The sequence below is a fragment of the Lepus europaeus genome, chromosome 15, assembly GCF_033115175.1.
Source record: "Lepus europaeus isolate LE1 chromosome 15, mLepTim1.pri, whole genome shotgun sequence".
In the NCBI taxonomy this organism is placed as follows: Eukaryota; Metazoa; Chordata; class Mammalia; order Lagomorpha; family Leporidae; genus Lepus; species Lepus europaeus.
The window spans coordinates 53,104,398-53,120,719 of NC_084841.1; the positions used below are offsets into that span (position 1 = coordinate 53,104,398).

The 16,322-nt window shown below is 39.6% G+C and overlaps 1 protein-coding gene across 1 annotated transcript in view; it reads right to left on the reverse strand.

Annotated features, from left to right (window-relative positions):
- Positions 1 to 796: 796 nt before the first annotated feature.
- The window catches only part of SGTB (small glutamine rich tetratricopeptide repeat co-chaperone beta), a 53,335-nt gene continuing 37,809 nt past the window's right edge, over positions 797 to 16,322 (reverse strand). The window contains exons 6-11 of the mRNA XM_062212113.1: positions 15,624 to 15,728; positions 8,474 to 8,612; positions 8,311 to 8,373; positions 5,483 to 5,520; positions 5,155 to 5,238; positions 797 to 3,689 (exon numbers count right to left, since the gene is read on the reverse strand). Of these exons, the coding sequence (XP_062068097.1) occupies positions 3,578 to 3,689; positions 5,155 to 5,238; positions 5,483 to 5,520; positions 8,311 to 8,373; positions 8,474 to 8,612; positions 15,624 to 15,728 (541 nt within the window). The 3' untranslated portion in view covers positions 797 to 3,577. The remainder of the gene's footprint in view (positions 3,690 to 5,154; positions 5,239 to 5,482; positions 5,521 to 8,310; positions 8,374 to 8,473; positions 8,613 to 15,623; positions 15,729 to 16,322) is intronic.

Genomic DNA, 16,322 nt, shown 5'->3' on the forward strand with positions numbered 1-16,322 from the left:
CTTAGTCAACATAAAAGGTTTGTTTACAACTGGGGTAGTCCTCCTGGTACTGGCTAACACAGTATGAAGTTTGCTAGTTATTTTCAAAATTATTATATTGGTATGTATGTGTCACCTGCTCATCTAACTTTAAGGTACTGAACAGCAGATCAGAATTGGTTTTCTCTCCTAGGCTGTTGATTATTCAGTTAATTTTTAACTGACAGGCCTAGTAATTATATAATTCAAAGTCAAAAACTACTGGGTTTTTTTTTTCCCATTGAAAAATAAGACATTTATTTTCATAAGGCATATTTGAAGGCCTCCCAGCATCTGATATTTGATTGTAAATTTTAAATCATGTTTTAGTAGTTTGTAACTTTGTGTCTTTCCATTTAATCACACTAATTTACACATGCTATGAGCAAAACAATGGGAAAGTTAGGTTGTAAACTTTGCAATGTGAATGTAACAACAAGTTTCAATATTTTGTGAAGAAAACAAAAAATTATGCTGTTAGATAAAAGCTATCCTGTTTGGTAAGTTGAAATTCAAGAATGTATATATAATTTCTTAAATGTAAAAGCACATCAAGTCAAATACAAAAATTGTTTTTTTCTTAATTGCATAATTATTTATTGCTGTGACAAACTGGTCCCAAATGAAAGCTATAATCAGAAGGGTTGCCCTTCAAATTTGAGTAATAGAGAAATATCTGTGCAAAATAAATTATAAGCAGTGTAAAACTGAAGTCTATCTTTCTTCCAAAATGATTAAGGTTGATCAGATAATGAAATAAGACTTTATAGCCATTGCACTGAGTATTCTGATTTTTTTCGAACATCTCATGATTGAACTTTCTGTTTCACTGTTTCAGATTGAAGAGGTAACATATAATTGTGCATATACATATATATTTCTATTTAATTACAAAATCTCTTATGTTTCTAAACAATAACCTAGATGCATGTCGTTCACACTTCTAAGTAAAGGTTAGATAATGCCATCTTAGAAAGGATCTATTTAAACTATTGTATAAAAATTAACACTTTGGTACAATAAAAGGACATGGTCAGTTTTATGCAACATTGTAGCAGCTGTAGCTACTACAATGAAATGTGATTAATGGAGGACAAACATTCCTAAGTATAATGCATATAAAATTAACATTAATGCCTTCTTGTTTCTATAGTTAGATAGCAACCATATTTTTCTGAGATTACTATTTGGACATTTCATATAATTTTAAGAGTAGCTAGCACAATCTATCTACATAAAGCTTTTGGAAATAACTTGCAGTACAATTATTCCAAAGTGATGAAAGTAAATGAAGAGCAAAACTAACTTGAATGGAATGAAAATCCAGGTAAATGGATAAGATAGCAACTACATTGAATTTGTTGTAGGTGGTGGATTAGCAAAGAAACTAGACAAGTGAAATGGAAGAAATATATCAGTTTTCATTTATCTAAAAAGAATAGCTACCATAACTACAGATAATACCACAAGAAGGCATTATTTTAAAGTGTGTTTCTTACGATATTTTTTATTTTATTATCATGGTACTACTGGCCACACAAGGAGCTGGGAGTGTTTCCTCCTAGAAGAGACTGTCTAGCGTGGCTATTATTTCTCCATCCTGCAGTGCACTCACCTTTCACTTCTGATCCTGTTTATATTTTCTACTTTCCTCATCAGTCAGCTAAAGGCTTATCAATTCTTCTGAAAGCATTTTTAATGCACTCAAGGTAGTTATGCTAGACTTGAACTTGTTATGCAACACTGTTTAAGAGAATTAAGGATCACCTTTGCTTTTTTGATCAATCATAACTTAGATATGATTAGTTAGTACTTCATTCTTTGTAACACTTAAACACTAGGAGCTGATTGTAACTTTATGAAAAATTAAGATGGTTTGGGTTAAATATAGATTTAATTTCAAAGGTCCAAAGATTTAAGCCCTACTCTTCTCTGTCCAGCTCTGTAAGTTCATTTAGGTCTCATGTTACCTGAAGCCAAGTGCTTCAGTATTTGCTGGTCACACTGCAGAGCAACTTCTAACCTAGTGTTGTTCTAAGTTGGAATCCTTGGACCTGCATCAGAACTTCCTGTTGTGCTGTTTAAAATGGTAATCTCTAGGCCTTATTATAGGACCAACTAAGTCAAAATTGAAGGTGTGGCCCTGAACCTGTATTTTTAATGAATTCCCCACGTGATTCCTACAGTGAAATTAGAGAACTCATTTAATCTCACAAAAAGAAAAAAAAAAAAAAGGTTGGGTAACTTTAGTCTACCAAAAATTAGTCTTTTGAGAACTGTTATGGTTAGTCTCCAATCATCATCATTTTTACTGATTTAATTTTATACTACTCTTTTTCAGTTTTCCCTCTCAACACTTGTGAAATCACTCCATCAGCCCCACTTCACCAATTTCATGATTAATAAACAAAAAGTAAATTCCATTTGGAATTAGAACTGAGTCATCCATCAATGTAATTAGAGCCATGCTATTAACACCTAATGCAATTTTTCTCCACTAACCATTGTGACATCCAGTTTATAATAAATATGTTGTCTCCTGTTTAAATTGTTTCAAATTAAACTTAAGACTAACATGCCAAGTCATAACAGAATTGCATAAACAAGCAAAGTTAGTGATAGATACTTCTCGCTAACCTAAGTTTAAAAAAAAAAAAAGTTTATGGGCACATAATTAAATTCCACTTAGAAAATCCTTAGGGCCAGAGCATTGGCTTATTTAAATATAGGTATATAAAAATTTGATAATTTCCAAGGTAAAGTCACCACCAGGGAAATTGTGATAATTATGTTGAGCAGTTATATTACTGATTAAACCAGTACCAGTAAGGATTTCTAAATGTATTTTATTATGTACTTAGCAAAACTGGCCATGCGAATGTTGTCAACACCAGAATGTAGACAGGATTAGTTAAGAGCTAAGCAGATAACCTGGGAAATCCTCCCTTCACTTTCTATACATTCACCTTCTCTGGGCTGTTTCCTTTCTAAAACATTCCTTACACCAATGCTGCTTTCTACCAGCTCTAAAGATACCCTGCACTCATCAGAACAAACAGCATTGGAGATAGCACTAGCACCTAGGATAAATACTTACTGAGAGTACTTAGCAAGGCTAACCCTAGATAACAAGTGTCTTCTCTCCTGAAGTGCTGCTCAGTAACAAATACTTCTTCTAAACCAGCATGGGAAATGATTCTCTTAATCCTCTCCCCTCTCAAAAAACTGACACTTAATGGAATTTGGAGCTATGGAACTCACCATGAACAGCCCCACTGTCAAATAAATATACTCTGCTATTCAGTCTAATATACAAATATAATGGTAAAAGTTTGAAGATGGAACCTTGTCCCAGGACTATAGGATTCATTTCCAAAGGAGTCATGTGATGTTCAAGTGTGTTTGTGATAAATCTATTGTCTAAACAGATTTATTCTTTACGAATATACACAAGAGGTTTTCCTCCATTATTTTCAAACATCAGATATGGTGCTTGAGGGATAGAGCACTATCTACAGAAAATATGTCAGTTGCACTCTGAGCTTGGGTCACTGTCACATCAGGAATGTTCTTCAGTGCTGCTGCTGAATGATCTGCTCCGGATGTGATTTCTCAGTTGCTCTATAAGTTCAGGGTTTTGTTGTTGTATCTGCTGTGCAAACTGCTGTCCCCTGCAGTAACAAAGCAAAGTGAGGAGGATTAGGGCATTGCCAGTCACATAATATCCATGTCTAAAAAAATTCAGAAGATGTGGGGAATACTCAAAGTATACTTTTCCTATAAAGACAAGTTTTAGAACCATGACTGTTTAACCTGCAAGCTAACCAATACCTCCATATTCAGCATTTTTATAATGCACTGATCTTGATGACAAAACACCCATTGCTTCTAAAACTTTTGGTTAAATCAAGTGAAGAAACAAAAACCCAAGCTAAAAAATGAGTGCCTGAATTGGGTGAAATCTATACCTCTAATGCTTAATCACAAATAAGCAAACGGCTAAGAAGTATATGCTCTTATTATGTATGCTCAAATATAATGCTCTTATGCTCAAGTCTTATTGGTCTCTGATGGAAAGAGGATGTAACACCCAGTGTGGGATGCTTATAGGGGTTACTTAACAGCTGATTCTTTGAAAGACAAAGAATTTGAACATAAATTCCTCAGCATATGACCACAAATGCAAGTGTTGGACATCACTATAATTGTGCTATTTAAAGATCACTCTAAAAATACAGTATTTTAAATGGTTACACAGTCATGATCTTGAACAGCAAAGTATCTTAAGCAATTTGGGTGGAAGTGAAGATAATACAATCAAGTACTGAGAAAATGCAAAGGAGTTCCTCTGGTCATCAGAGGTACTGAAAAAGTTTGGATAAAATCATTTCTTAACTTGAACATAAATATACATAATGTGATTTTAACTTAGGTATTTGTACCTAAATTAATACATGTTTTAAGTACATAATTGACTTTCATCTACATCCCTGAGTAGGTATTCAAGTCTGCTGAAAAACTTTCTCTTGGGAAAAAAATTTTTCTTGAAAAAAATTGCTTTATGTAAGCAATAAAAATATATTTAGACATATGATTTTTAATGCTTCCTTCCATGCCCTCAAAAGTCCCAGGTCACCAGGACAGGTATTGGGGCACAGCAGGTTAAGCTGCTGCTTGGATACCCACATCACATGCTGGAGTGCCAGTTCGAGTCCTGGCTCCACCACTTCTAATACAGCTTCCTGCTAATGCACCTGGGAAGGCAGAAGATGGCCCAAGTACTTGAGTTCCTGTACCCTAGGTAGAGACCTGGCTCCTGGCTTCAGCTTGGCCCAGCCATTGTTCCTCACCTGCCTTACTGAGATGATACAAAAAAAAAAAAAAAAGAAAAAGAAAAAGACTCTGCTGGTACTTAAAGGCTTTTTTTAAAACATGTTGAAAGCACATGGTAGCTTTTCTTCAGACAGAGCTGGCCAGACAACCCACGTCTTCTGGATTCCTGCCTTCTAGTCTGAAAAGTGATTCCAGTTTATGAAATTCTTTCTGATTTTAAGGAGGCCAGTGCTATGAACAATAACAGATAAACATTTAAAAAGAAAGCCCTGATCCCCCACCTTACAAACAAGCAACACTTACGCTTGGATGAGGCTAGACAGGTCGGTTAGGCCCCCAACTCCAGCAGCAGGTCCCCCAATGGCATTTGTCATCATTCCTGACATTCTAGAGTATGCAAGAGATACAATACTGAAATTATATTGTTAACAATTAGGATAACTAGGCCAAGGAAAAGTCAGTTAAATACAAGTATACCCATATCGTGTAAGAGGTAAGATCCTATATGTGTGGTTTTAATTTTAACTGACCAGCATTTGGGGCAATTTTTATCATTTTTGAGTGACAGTGCTCAAATAAGTTCCAGCAAGTAGAAGAAGGAAATTGAAATAAGCCCTTTCTATATACTTACAGTTGTTGAACTTGAGGGTTCTGCATTAAACTTGCTGCCTGGAATTAAAAGATAGCATTTAAGTGTAAAAGTGATCCTATAAATCACATCAAGTGCCTGGTAATAATAATAGAATGAAAAAGGAAGGAAAGTCCAACATGGGAAACAGTCCACACAGCAGACTCCCAGGATGACATTCGCTGTAAATAACACTCTGACCTCAGAATCAACCCTTGAGGCTTCCTGGTCAGGCTGAAAGGCCTGTGAGAGCATTTCAGGCATGGAAAGCCAAATATCCTACATGGAGGATCTCTGTGAGACCCCAGTGGGAAGAAGGGATCATCAAAGAAGGATGTATTCTTCTCTGAAGGGAGGAGAGAACACTTTGCTTATGGCCATGTCCAAATACTGATTGAGTCTATGGTCATAGAAAGCTTCCATGGCAGCCCATGGCAAGAGCCTCTGGTTATCACTGACGTCATAAATAAGAGTGTTAATTGTTAAAGGAACAACAGAAGTCACAGTGCACTTACTCCCCATATAGGATCTCCGTCCCTAATGAGTTGTACTATGAGAATTAACTGCAAATTTTGTTCCCAAACTACTCTATATGTTGTGTGGGGGGTGCAAACTGTTGAAGTCTATGCTTATCATGGATAGAGTTGGTCCTCTATATGTAAGTCAAACTAAAAATGAACCATAATGAAGAAGGAGATGGGAGAGGGAGAGGAAGGTGGGATGGGAATGCGGGGAGGGGGGATGTGGGTACGGGGGAAAGAACCACGGTATTCCTAAAGCTATATCTATGAAAAAAAGTCATTAATTAAATAAAAACTTTAAAAAAGATAGCATCTTCCATCAAAGGCAGTTAATATTTAACAATTTTTTTTTTTTAAGTAGAGGAATGAAAGCTAACTCACGTATGTGTACTAGAATGTTGTTGAGATTTAATGTGCTTACAAAGTTGAAGGGAATGTAAAAAAGGAAGATACTAGAAAATGTGGCATTAAAAAGTCATTGCAGGGGCCAGTGTTGTGGCACAGTGGGTAAAGCCGCAGCCTTGGATGCCTGCATCATTTTTGAACACCAGGTTGTGTCCCAGCTGCTCTTTCCACTTCCAATCCAGCTCCCTGCTAATGTACCTGGGAAGCAGTGGGTGATGGCCCAAGTACTTGGGCTCTTGCTACTCACTTGGGAGACCCAGATTAAGCTCCTGACTCCTGGCTTCTGTCTGGGCCAGCCTCAGCTTTTGTGGAGTGAACCAGCAGATGGAAGATCTCTCTTTCCCCCACCCTGACTCTTTAACTCTGCCCTTCAAATAAATAATAAATCTTTAAAAATATATATCATTGCAAGGATAAAGAGATTACTGACAGCACTATTAACCCTATAAACTAAGGATATTGACAGTAGTTTACTTACTACTGCTGATCAAATCAATTAAACAAAAAGATTAAATAGAAACTTTACAAACGTAATTACAGAACCTCTCACACTTGAGAGGGTCCACTCCAAAACAGTACTTTTGTAAAGAAGTGGCTATGCTGCATGGGCTCTGAGTGGACCAGGAAAGCCCTTTCTCAGTGGGCTGGACATGACGGCGGCCCTTTCCACTTCCTTCACACATGCAGCTCTGCCCAAAAACTCATTGTTAATCTCTACCAGCCTGTTGAAAAGTCACAAAAAATGTTTTCAACCCCCTGCCTTTACAACTCCTCCATGGTGGCCACACACCTTATTTGGGTACTTAGCAGCATGCATCCTAACTCACAGTAACAAGTCTGAAACTAAAGGAATTCCCTTTTCATATCCTGTGACAATAGCATAACTTGGGCCCTGGAGATGAGTAACCATGTTGGAAAAATGTCATAAAACTTAACAAAGAGACAGATTTTCCAGCATGTAGGTGGAAAGCTGACAAATTTGACTGGGGGTGGGGGAAACCTACCAATTCCTCAAAAGACTTTCTCTCTCTTGGACTGAGTCATCTGCAGATTTCAATTCAGCTGAAAGTTTAATGGATGCAAGACATTTCTTGAAGGAAACAAATATGAAAAGGAACGGAATTCTGCTTTCCAAATATATATCAGATGGTAGAATGGCTCAGCCACAGCACACAGTCACCCAAGGAGCATTATATGCCAAGGCAACACCCTAGATGCACTAAATCAAAGGTACCACACAGCATGAATATTTTCAAAAGATCCATAAGTTATTTTCTTGGTTTGAAGAACAGAGTACATACACAAAGGATGTTCCAAAAAGTTCATGGAAAATGACTGTTATAAAAAATTATGCATGGGTTTCAAATTTTTTTTGCACTGAAATAGTTCCATTTTTCCATGAATTTTGTGAAGTCCCCTTGTACACTGAGACTTATATGAACGATTATGTATTTTATATTGAGACTTACAAAAACTCTTCAGATATAAAATAAGGTAGAAAATGCCAGGGAGCAAGTAAAAGAAACCACTGTAACCAAAATCCTGAGACCTCAATTGTTAAGCTACCTTCCTAGGATCACTTCAGGTAAGACAGGTCTTTATCTTTTCATATATTAGTAGACTCCTATGCCAATCTGTGAAAAATATGGTTCCCTTCGTAGATAATGAACACATATATGTACACAAATGATTACAATTTGGGGAATCCATGGACTTCCTGTAGTCCATCCATAACTTTCCCATGGAGGTACGTGGACAGGTGAGGAACCTTTGCCATAGCCTGGCATCCACACTCCACCAACCACTACCACCACCACAAAATCTCCCTTACTTGTTTCTAAAAACTTTCAGAAATAATAACTATGGAAAACAGAGGCAGTAGAACAGAAAAAGAAATACACTCACCATACTAATGAAAGCCGGATTATTTATCAAGCTAGCCATGTCAAAGCTCAATCCAGTTCCTGTCTGTAAAACAATTATATCTGAGAATCATTTAACCACTTCATTTTAATTATAATAAATCGTAAGTGAACAAGTCTTCACTCATTTGGCATTAATGACTTACAGGACTGGATACCTCTCTCAATTTCTGCTCTGCTATTTTCAGATTTGACTTATAGGAATCGTTTTCAGGGTCAAGATCTAATGCCTTTTGATAACTTGTGACTGCTTCTTCAAATTTATTCATGGCAGTGAGGGCCAGCCTGAAAGAAATACAGAGTATAAAACATTAAGATACATGATTAAAGAACAGCAGAACCTCACAGTCAAATGTCCGTCTTGGTATTCAGCGCCAGTCCAGCTTACACTTAATGTATTCATTTTACAACTAAACATGGGAATATCACCAAAATGCTCTCTGATTCCAAGATTCTGTGTCTGAATTCTCTCCATTCTGCCTGCTGACAGCCTAGGTGGTTCTGTATGGATCGTGAACTTAATATGTGGAGATGAACCCTACCTACTCTTTCATTTTTTTAAAGCCTATATATGTGAAATAATTTGCTTTATTATGAGAGTGAGCTCCACAAAGATTTGTGCTAAGGATCCTATGGTCACGTAAATCCATGAGGCTCCTGCCATTTTTAAGGACTTTTAACTATATTTGTGCTTCCAAATGTCTCCATCCTTCCTTCTTACTAGCAGACACTAAAGCAGCAGGAAGCATTGAAGTTGCTGTTCCGGGGCCAGCATTGTGGCACAGCAGGTTAAGCCACCGCCTGCAACACTGGCGTCCCACATGGGAGCCAGTTCGAGTCCTAACTCCTTCTGATCTAACTCCTTACTAGTGCTCTGGGAATATCAATAGAAGATGGCCCAAGTGATCAGGGCCCTGCACCCAAGTGGAAGACCTGGAAGAAGCTCCTGGCTCCTGGCTTCAGCCTGGCCAAGTCCTGGCTGTTGTGGCCACTAGGGGAGTGAATCAGCAGATGGAAGATCTCTGTCTCTCCCTCTCTTTCTCTGTAACACTGCCTTTTAAATAAATTAATCTTTTAAAAAAAAAAAAACTGCCATTTTTCAAAGCAGGCTGGGGCAGAGAGCAGCAGATGACTTCCTAAACTAGACGTGTTACCTGTCAAATAAAGTTAGCATCAGTTACCATTCATTTAACAAATTATTATTCCAGATACAAGTCAGAGTTGGTTATAAAATTTTAATGTTTATCTCTACCTAGTTTTAATTTATTGGAAAATTACTTCAGAATTAACAATAATATGTATTTATTTTTTGACAGGCAGAGTTAGACAGTGAGAGAGAAAGGTCTTCCTTCCATTGGTTCACCCCCCAAATCCGAAGCCAGGAGCCAGGTGCTTCCTCCTGGTCTCCCATGCGGGTGCAGGGCCCAAGCACTTGGGCCATCCTCCACTGCACTCCCAGGCCACAGCAGAGAGCTGGCCTGGAAGAGGAGCAACCGGGACAGAACTGGCGCCTCAACCGGGACTAGAACCCAGAGTACCAGCACCGCAGGCGGAGGATTTGCCTAGTGAGCCGCAGCAACGGCAATAATATGTATTTTTTTAAAGATTTATTTATTGGCCCTTTCTGCCCTTTTTCTCTCTGCTCTTCGTCCTGGCTGCCCTGCACCTCCGGGCGCCTGGCCTTTGGGTGACCTGCCCCATGCTTCCTGGCCTGCATGCCCCTCCACGTGACTGGCTCCTAGTTCTCAGGATGATTCCAGATCTCTCTCTCTCTTAGATAGAGCCCTCACTCTCCTATGCATTTATCTCACTTAATAAAAAGCTTAACAACTTTTAAAAAGGTGGGGGAGGGCTGGCACTGTGGCGCAGCAGGGTGAAGCCCTGGCCTGAGGCACTGGCATCCCATATGGGCACCAGTTCAAGCCCCAGCTGCTCCACTTCTGATCCAGCCTCCTTCTAATGCACCTGGGAAAGCAGTAGAAGATGGCCCAAGTGCTTGGGCCCCTGCACCCATGTGGGAGACCTGGAAGAAGCTCCTGGCTCCTGATTCATCCTGGCCCAGCCTGGCTGCTCTAGCCATTTGGGGAGTGAACCAGCATATGGAAGCTCTCTCTCTCTCTCTCTCTCTGTGTGTGTGTGTGTAACTCTTCTTTTCAAATAAACAAAAAATAAAAATACTTCACCAAATACTTGCCCCTCTGGGTTTACTTTTAAGCAATGAATCCAATTATTTTCTGATTTGCATCAAAGACTTTTGATTTGGGTAAAATACAGTGCCCAGTGACAAAAAAGTTCTTACAGTCTAATTTGTTTTCTGCCAGTCAACCATGAAAGCTACTTTACCAGAATGCCCAATTAATCAACAATTAATAAATATTTACTGAAACTCTACTATGTAATAGATATTTTAGATAGTGAGGTTTCCACAGTGAAAAAGATAAAGTTCCGAACTTTAAGAAAATTTCATTCAACTTGGGGAAGACAGGCCAACAAACTTGCAAACAAGAAGGGTAACAACATTAAGAGAAAGACTAGGGGAACTGCTCAAAAGAGGACACAAGGAGAAGACAGAATGACATGAAGAAAGCACCAGTAAACACAAAGTCCTGAGAAAGATGCAAGCTTGCTGTGCTTACGGTATAAAACAAAGACAGGTGAAGGGGGAGTACAGAAAACAGCATGGGAAGATGATGTCAGAGAGCAGTCAGGTGCCAGATCATATAGGACCAGTGGAGCATGGACTTCAGTTTAGTTGCAATGGAGTGACATGATCTGAGTTATGCTTTAGAAAACTTATTCCTAATTCTGTGTAGAAGATCAACATGGGCAGCCTTGGGTGGAGGTGGTGTGGAGTGGAGGCAAGACCAGGAAGCTTGTGCAGTAACCTAAGTAAGAGATGATAGTTTGACTAGGGGTATAAGGAAGAGAATGCTCAACACCTCAATTCAAAATACACATAGAAGAGGCCAGTGCTGTGGCACAGTGGGTAAAGCCACGTCTTGCAGTGCCGGCATTCCATATGGGCAATGGTTCAAGACCCAGCTGTTCCACTTCTGATCCAACTCCCACCTAATGCTCCTGGAAAAGCAGTGGAAGATGGCCCAAGTGCTTAGGCCCCTAAACCCATTTGTGGGAGACCCAAAACAAACTCCTGGCTCCTGGCTTCAGATCAGCCCAGTTTCAGCCATTGCAGCCATCTGGGGAGTGAACCAGCAGATGGAAGATTTCTCTCTCTCTCTCTCTCTCTCTGCCTCTCTCTTTCTTTCTGTAACTTTACCTTTCAAGTAAATAAATAAATATTTAAATACACACACACACACAAGACTTGCTAAAAGATTGGATGTGCCACATATAATAATGTAGGATGATTCCTTAGCTTTTGATCTGAGAACTGGGTAGAATGGTGATGGTGCAATTAGCTCAGGTGGGAAAGATTTAAGAAGGGAAACAAGAATTCTGTTTGGGGCATGTTGAGTTCAAAATGTTTATTAAATATTTAAATACGGAGATGAAAATAGTTGAATATATTAGAATGGAATTCATACAAATACCTTAAGAGCCCCAACAACATATACAGTCAATTCTCATTCACAGCAGTTGCATTTTATGAAATCACCATGACCAGTTGTTTCTAAGGAAAATACAGGATCAGGTTCCTGCAAACCTCTGGTCAAATTTACTTCAACTAGAATGGAATGGGAGAGGGAATAGGAGATGGGACGGGAGTGGAGGTACAAGGACGGGTATGGGGGGAAGAACCGCTATATTCCTAAAGCTGTACCTATGAAATTTGTATTTATTAAATAAATCTTTCTAAAAAAAAGTTCATGAGGACATCCTTGAGCCGCAGCTCAATAGGCTAATCCTCCGCCTGCGGCGCTGGCACACCGGGTTCTAGTCCCGGTCGGGGCGCCGGATTCTGTCCTGGTTGCTCCTCTTCCAGGCCAGCTCTCCGCTGTGGCCTGGGAGTGCAGTGGAAGATGGCCCAAGTGCTTGGGCCCTGCACCTGCATGGGAGACCAGGATAAGTACCTGGCTCCTGGCTTCAGATCAGCGCGGTGCTCTGGCCGCAGCATGCTGGCCGCAGCGGCCATTGGAGGGTGAACCAACAGACAAAGGAAGACCTTTCTCTCTCTCTCTCTCTCTCACTGTCCACTCTGCCTGTCAAAAAAAAAAAAAGAAAAGAAAAGAAAAAACTGTACATGGATTTATAAACTTTAAAAAATACTTTCATATGTATAAATAAATATCTTTCGTAAGTATAAAAAACAAATTTACTTCAACTAATCAATATATAACCTTGTTTTCTATGTGTTTCTGTTTAAATACACTTCATTTAATATATATTTTCTTTCATTAGTGTTGAACCCTTAGCACTAACTCATGCCTGAATGTATTTTCCCCATAAAGCATTTTTGCATTTCTTAAAAACACCGACAATACTTTGGCCTATATTTTGGGACGACTATAAATGGTGAAATCAAACAAAAGTCATAAAAATACCATGTAGCATTAAATCAACTGATCCAGAATGAGATCTAAAGCAAGAAAGCTGGCTATCACCACCTTATTCAGCTTCAGTTGACATCATGTACCCCAGGAGACAAATTTTCACCATTTCTCATTGTCCATGAATGACCACATAAGGGCAATAAATATTAATTTGAGAGTTACAAATAAATTCTAGCCAATAGGTTAATTCATAAATGCAGCATCTTAAAATAATGAGCATCAACTTCAGATGGAGTAGGATGTAATCAGAAGAGAAATACAGACACAGCAGCAACAGAGGATTCAACCCTGCAATGCACCACTTTTAGAAGTAGCAGAAGAGGAGGAGCCAGAAAGGAGACGCAAGAGAGTTCCCAAGGAAGTCGCAGGCAAATAAGGCAAGTATGATGTCACAGAATCCTAGGGGATGAGGTATTTTGAGAAGAAGTTAACTGCACCAAATATAAAAGATGAGGTAGGATGAGGATAGAGAATGGAACACTAGCCTAGTAAAATATAGACAACTGATGACTTTGAATAGAGCTGTTTCAGTACAGTGATTGCAAGATCCAGGGTACTCAAGTGAAACAGAACCAATGGTACATGGGGAGAGACATAAAGAGATTTATTATGAGGGATCGGCTCACACAATTATGGAAGATGAGGAGTCCCATGACCTACAGTCGGCAAGCTAAAGGCCTAGAAAAACAAGTGTTGTGATTCTAGTCCTAACCCTAAGACTTGGAAGTCAATGGTTTGTCAGGTCCACTTCCAAAGGCTAAGGACCAGGAATGCTGAGGTCCAAGGACTGGGGAAGATAGATGCCCTAGCTCAGAGAAAGGGAAGAAATTCCTCCTCCCTTCACCTTTTTCTTATATATGGATCATCAAAGAATTGCACGAGGCCCACACACATTGTAGAGCATGCTCTGTCCTCATTATCATGTGGCTTAGGGAGGGAGTCAGTGAGGGATAAGGAGCTAAGCCAACACCCAAGCCATGTGTACTACCCAAATCCCATCAGCTTCTATTTTGAACTCAGTATGGCTGAAGTACACCCCCTCCTCATCATGTGGCTAGGCCTCACTTCCCATCATGCACCAGATACTTTGCAGACCGCATCCGACCTTCTTGGAGACCACTTTGTCTGTTGCAGCTCCATCCCAAAGCCTCCCTCCTTTGAATACTCAATCATCCAGGCCAGAGCACTACCCCTTATCCTATAAAAAGGTCACCCCCAGTCTAGGTGAGGACAATTCTATTTCTTGAGGTTACTCACACTCAAGTTCAAGGGGGTATTACCCCTTTGGCTTTCAATAAATCCAGCTTTTCTACTCACCTTTATATATGCTTCCTGGTTGTATACTCACAAGTGGGAAGATAAGAGCCTGGGCTACATTTGGCCAGGGGGTTGCCCTCAGCCCAGCCGGGGCTTTGATCTTAAGAACACAACTTGAGGGTCCCCATCCCTATACTATACCCATGTCCCACATCAGAATACTTGGGTTTGATTCCTAGCCCTGGCTCCTGATTCCAATTTCCTGTGTATACAAACAGTATATCAGCACTGGGAGACAGTGGTGATGGTTCAACTAATTGGGTTGCTGCCACATATATGGGAGACCTAGACTGGGTTCCCAGTTCCCAGCTTCAGCCACGGCACAGTCCAGGCATTTGGGGATTGAACAAGTGGGAAGGAACACTTTCTGTCTCTCTATCCTTGTCTCTGTCTCTCTTTGCCACTCAATTTTTTTTAAAAAAAATTAAAATTAAATTATTAGGGCCTTATTATTCCATGGTAATCTGTTTTACTTGCTACTTAGCTTTGGTGTAACATAACTCCTCCTTGCAAGTTTTCCCATAAATGAAAACATTGCAGAATACCAAAGAGAGCAATGTATGCAACATGGTACTTTCGTTTATTATTAACATCAATTAATGAGAACTTGAAACTTGTGAAGTGTATCTTGTTGCTTATGTCTTACTTCAGGATCACTGAAAGGTTTTGGAATTCAGAGTTCTTTAGTGTTTTTTGTCTCAAGTTCCCCTTTCTGTGACCTAAAAACTGCCAGCTATTCTTCTCTTTGTAGCCTCTATAATATGCCTGAGAGAAAGCATTTAACAAAACTGTTCAAATATTTTGCTTTTTTGTACACTGTATTTGTAAATATTTATTGTACTAAGTTTTTGAGTTTTTCTTCTGGACTTAAAATTAGAGGCAGCTTTTAGTGTGTGGAGATTGATAATTATATTGCACTGCTCATAATGGTATATAACTGTGAGTCTATTTAATGTGTGTAAGGATTGTGGGGCTGGCGCCATGGCGCAGTAGGTTAATCCTCCACCTGCAGCACCAACATCCCATATGGGTGCCGATTCTAGTCCTAGCTGCCCCTCTTCCGATCCAGCTCTCTGCTGTGGCCTGGGAAAGCGGTGGAAGATGGCCTGGGTTCTTTGGCCCCTGCACCTGCACGGGAGACCAGGAAGAAGCACCTTATTCCTGCCTTCGGATTGGCACAGCTCCGGCCGTTGCAGCTGTCTGGGGAGTGAACCAGTGGATGGAGGATCTCTCTGTCCCTCCCTCTCATTGTCTGTAGCTCTACCTATCAAATAAATAAATTTTTTTAAAAATCTAAAAAAAAAAAAAAAAGGATTGTAGGACCAATAAAAACAAAAATGGTGTTCAGGGTAGTGGAGTTACTAAAATTTACTAAACATACAAATTTACAATTAAAAATTGCATACTTTAAAAATATTTAAATTAAACAGCTGCTTGGTACTACTTTGAACATTCTTCCAGAACTTACCCCATTCTCCCATAGGCCTTGCTGTACTTTGAATCAATTGCTATTGCTTTTTCACAATCCTTTATTGCATCTGTGTAGTGACTTAATTTGCTTTGAGCAGCAGCCCTAAGAAAAAGACAAGAAATTTTCTTATAAGCAGTTTCCAAGGCACCAATTTAGATTTCCAGGTACTAAGAAATGACATTTTCCTTGTCTCACTTTGTAGATGACTCCCAGGAAATTTCTAAGCAAAACTGTCTAAGATAATTATTTAATCAAACAAAAATTATGTATTAGAACAAAGAGTTCAGAGACTTCTGTTCAGAAAAAAATATATATGCAAGCTGAACTATTTGCATTCCTGCCCAGACAAGACAAATGTGCAAATCATACAACTGATCTACCATGGGACCGGTGCTGTGGTTCACTTGGTTAATCCTCTGCCTGCAACGCCGGCATCCCATATGGGCGCCAGGTTCTAGTCCCGGTTGCTCCTCTTCCAGTCCAGCTCTCTGCTGTGGCTCGGGAGGGCAGTGGAGGATGGCCCAAGTCCTTGGGCCCCTGCACCCACATGGGAGACCCGGAAGAAGCTTCTGGCTCCTGGCTTCGGATCAGCGCAGCGCTGGTCGTAGTGGCCATTTTGGGGGTGAACCAACAGAAGGAAAACCTTTCTCTCTGTCTCTCTCTGTCTATAACTCTACCTGCCAAATAAATCAATAA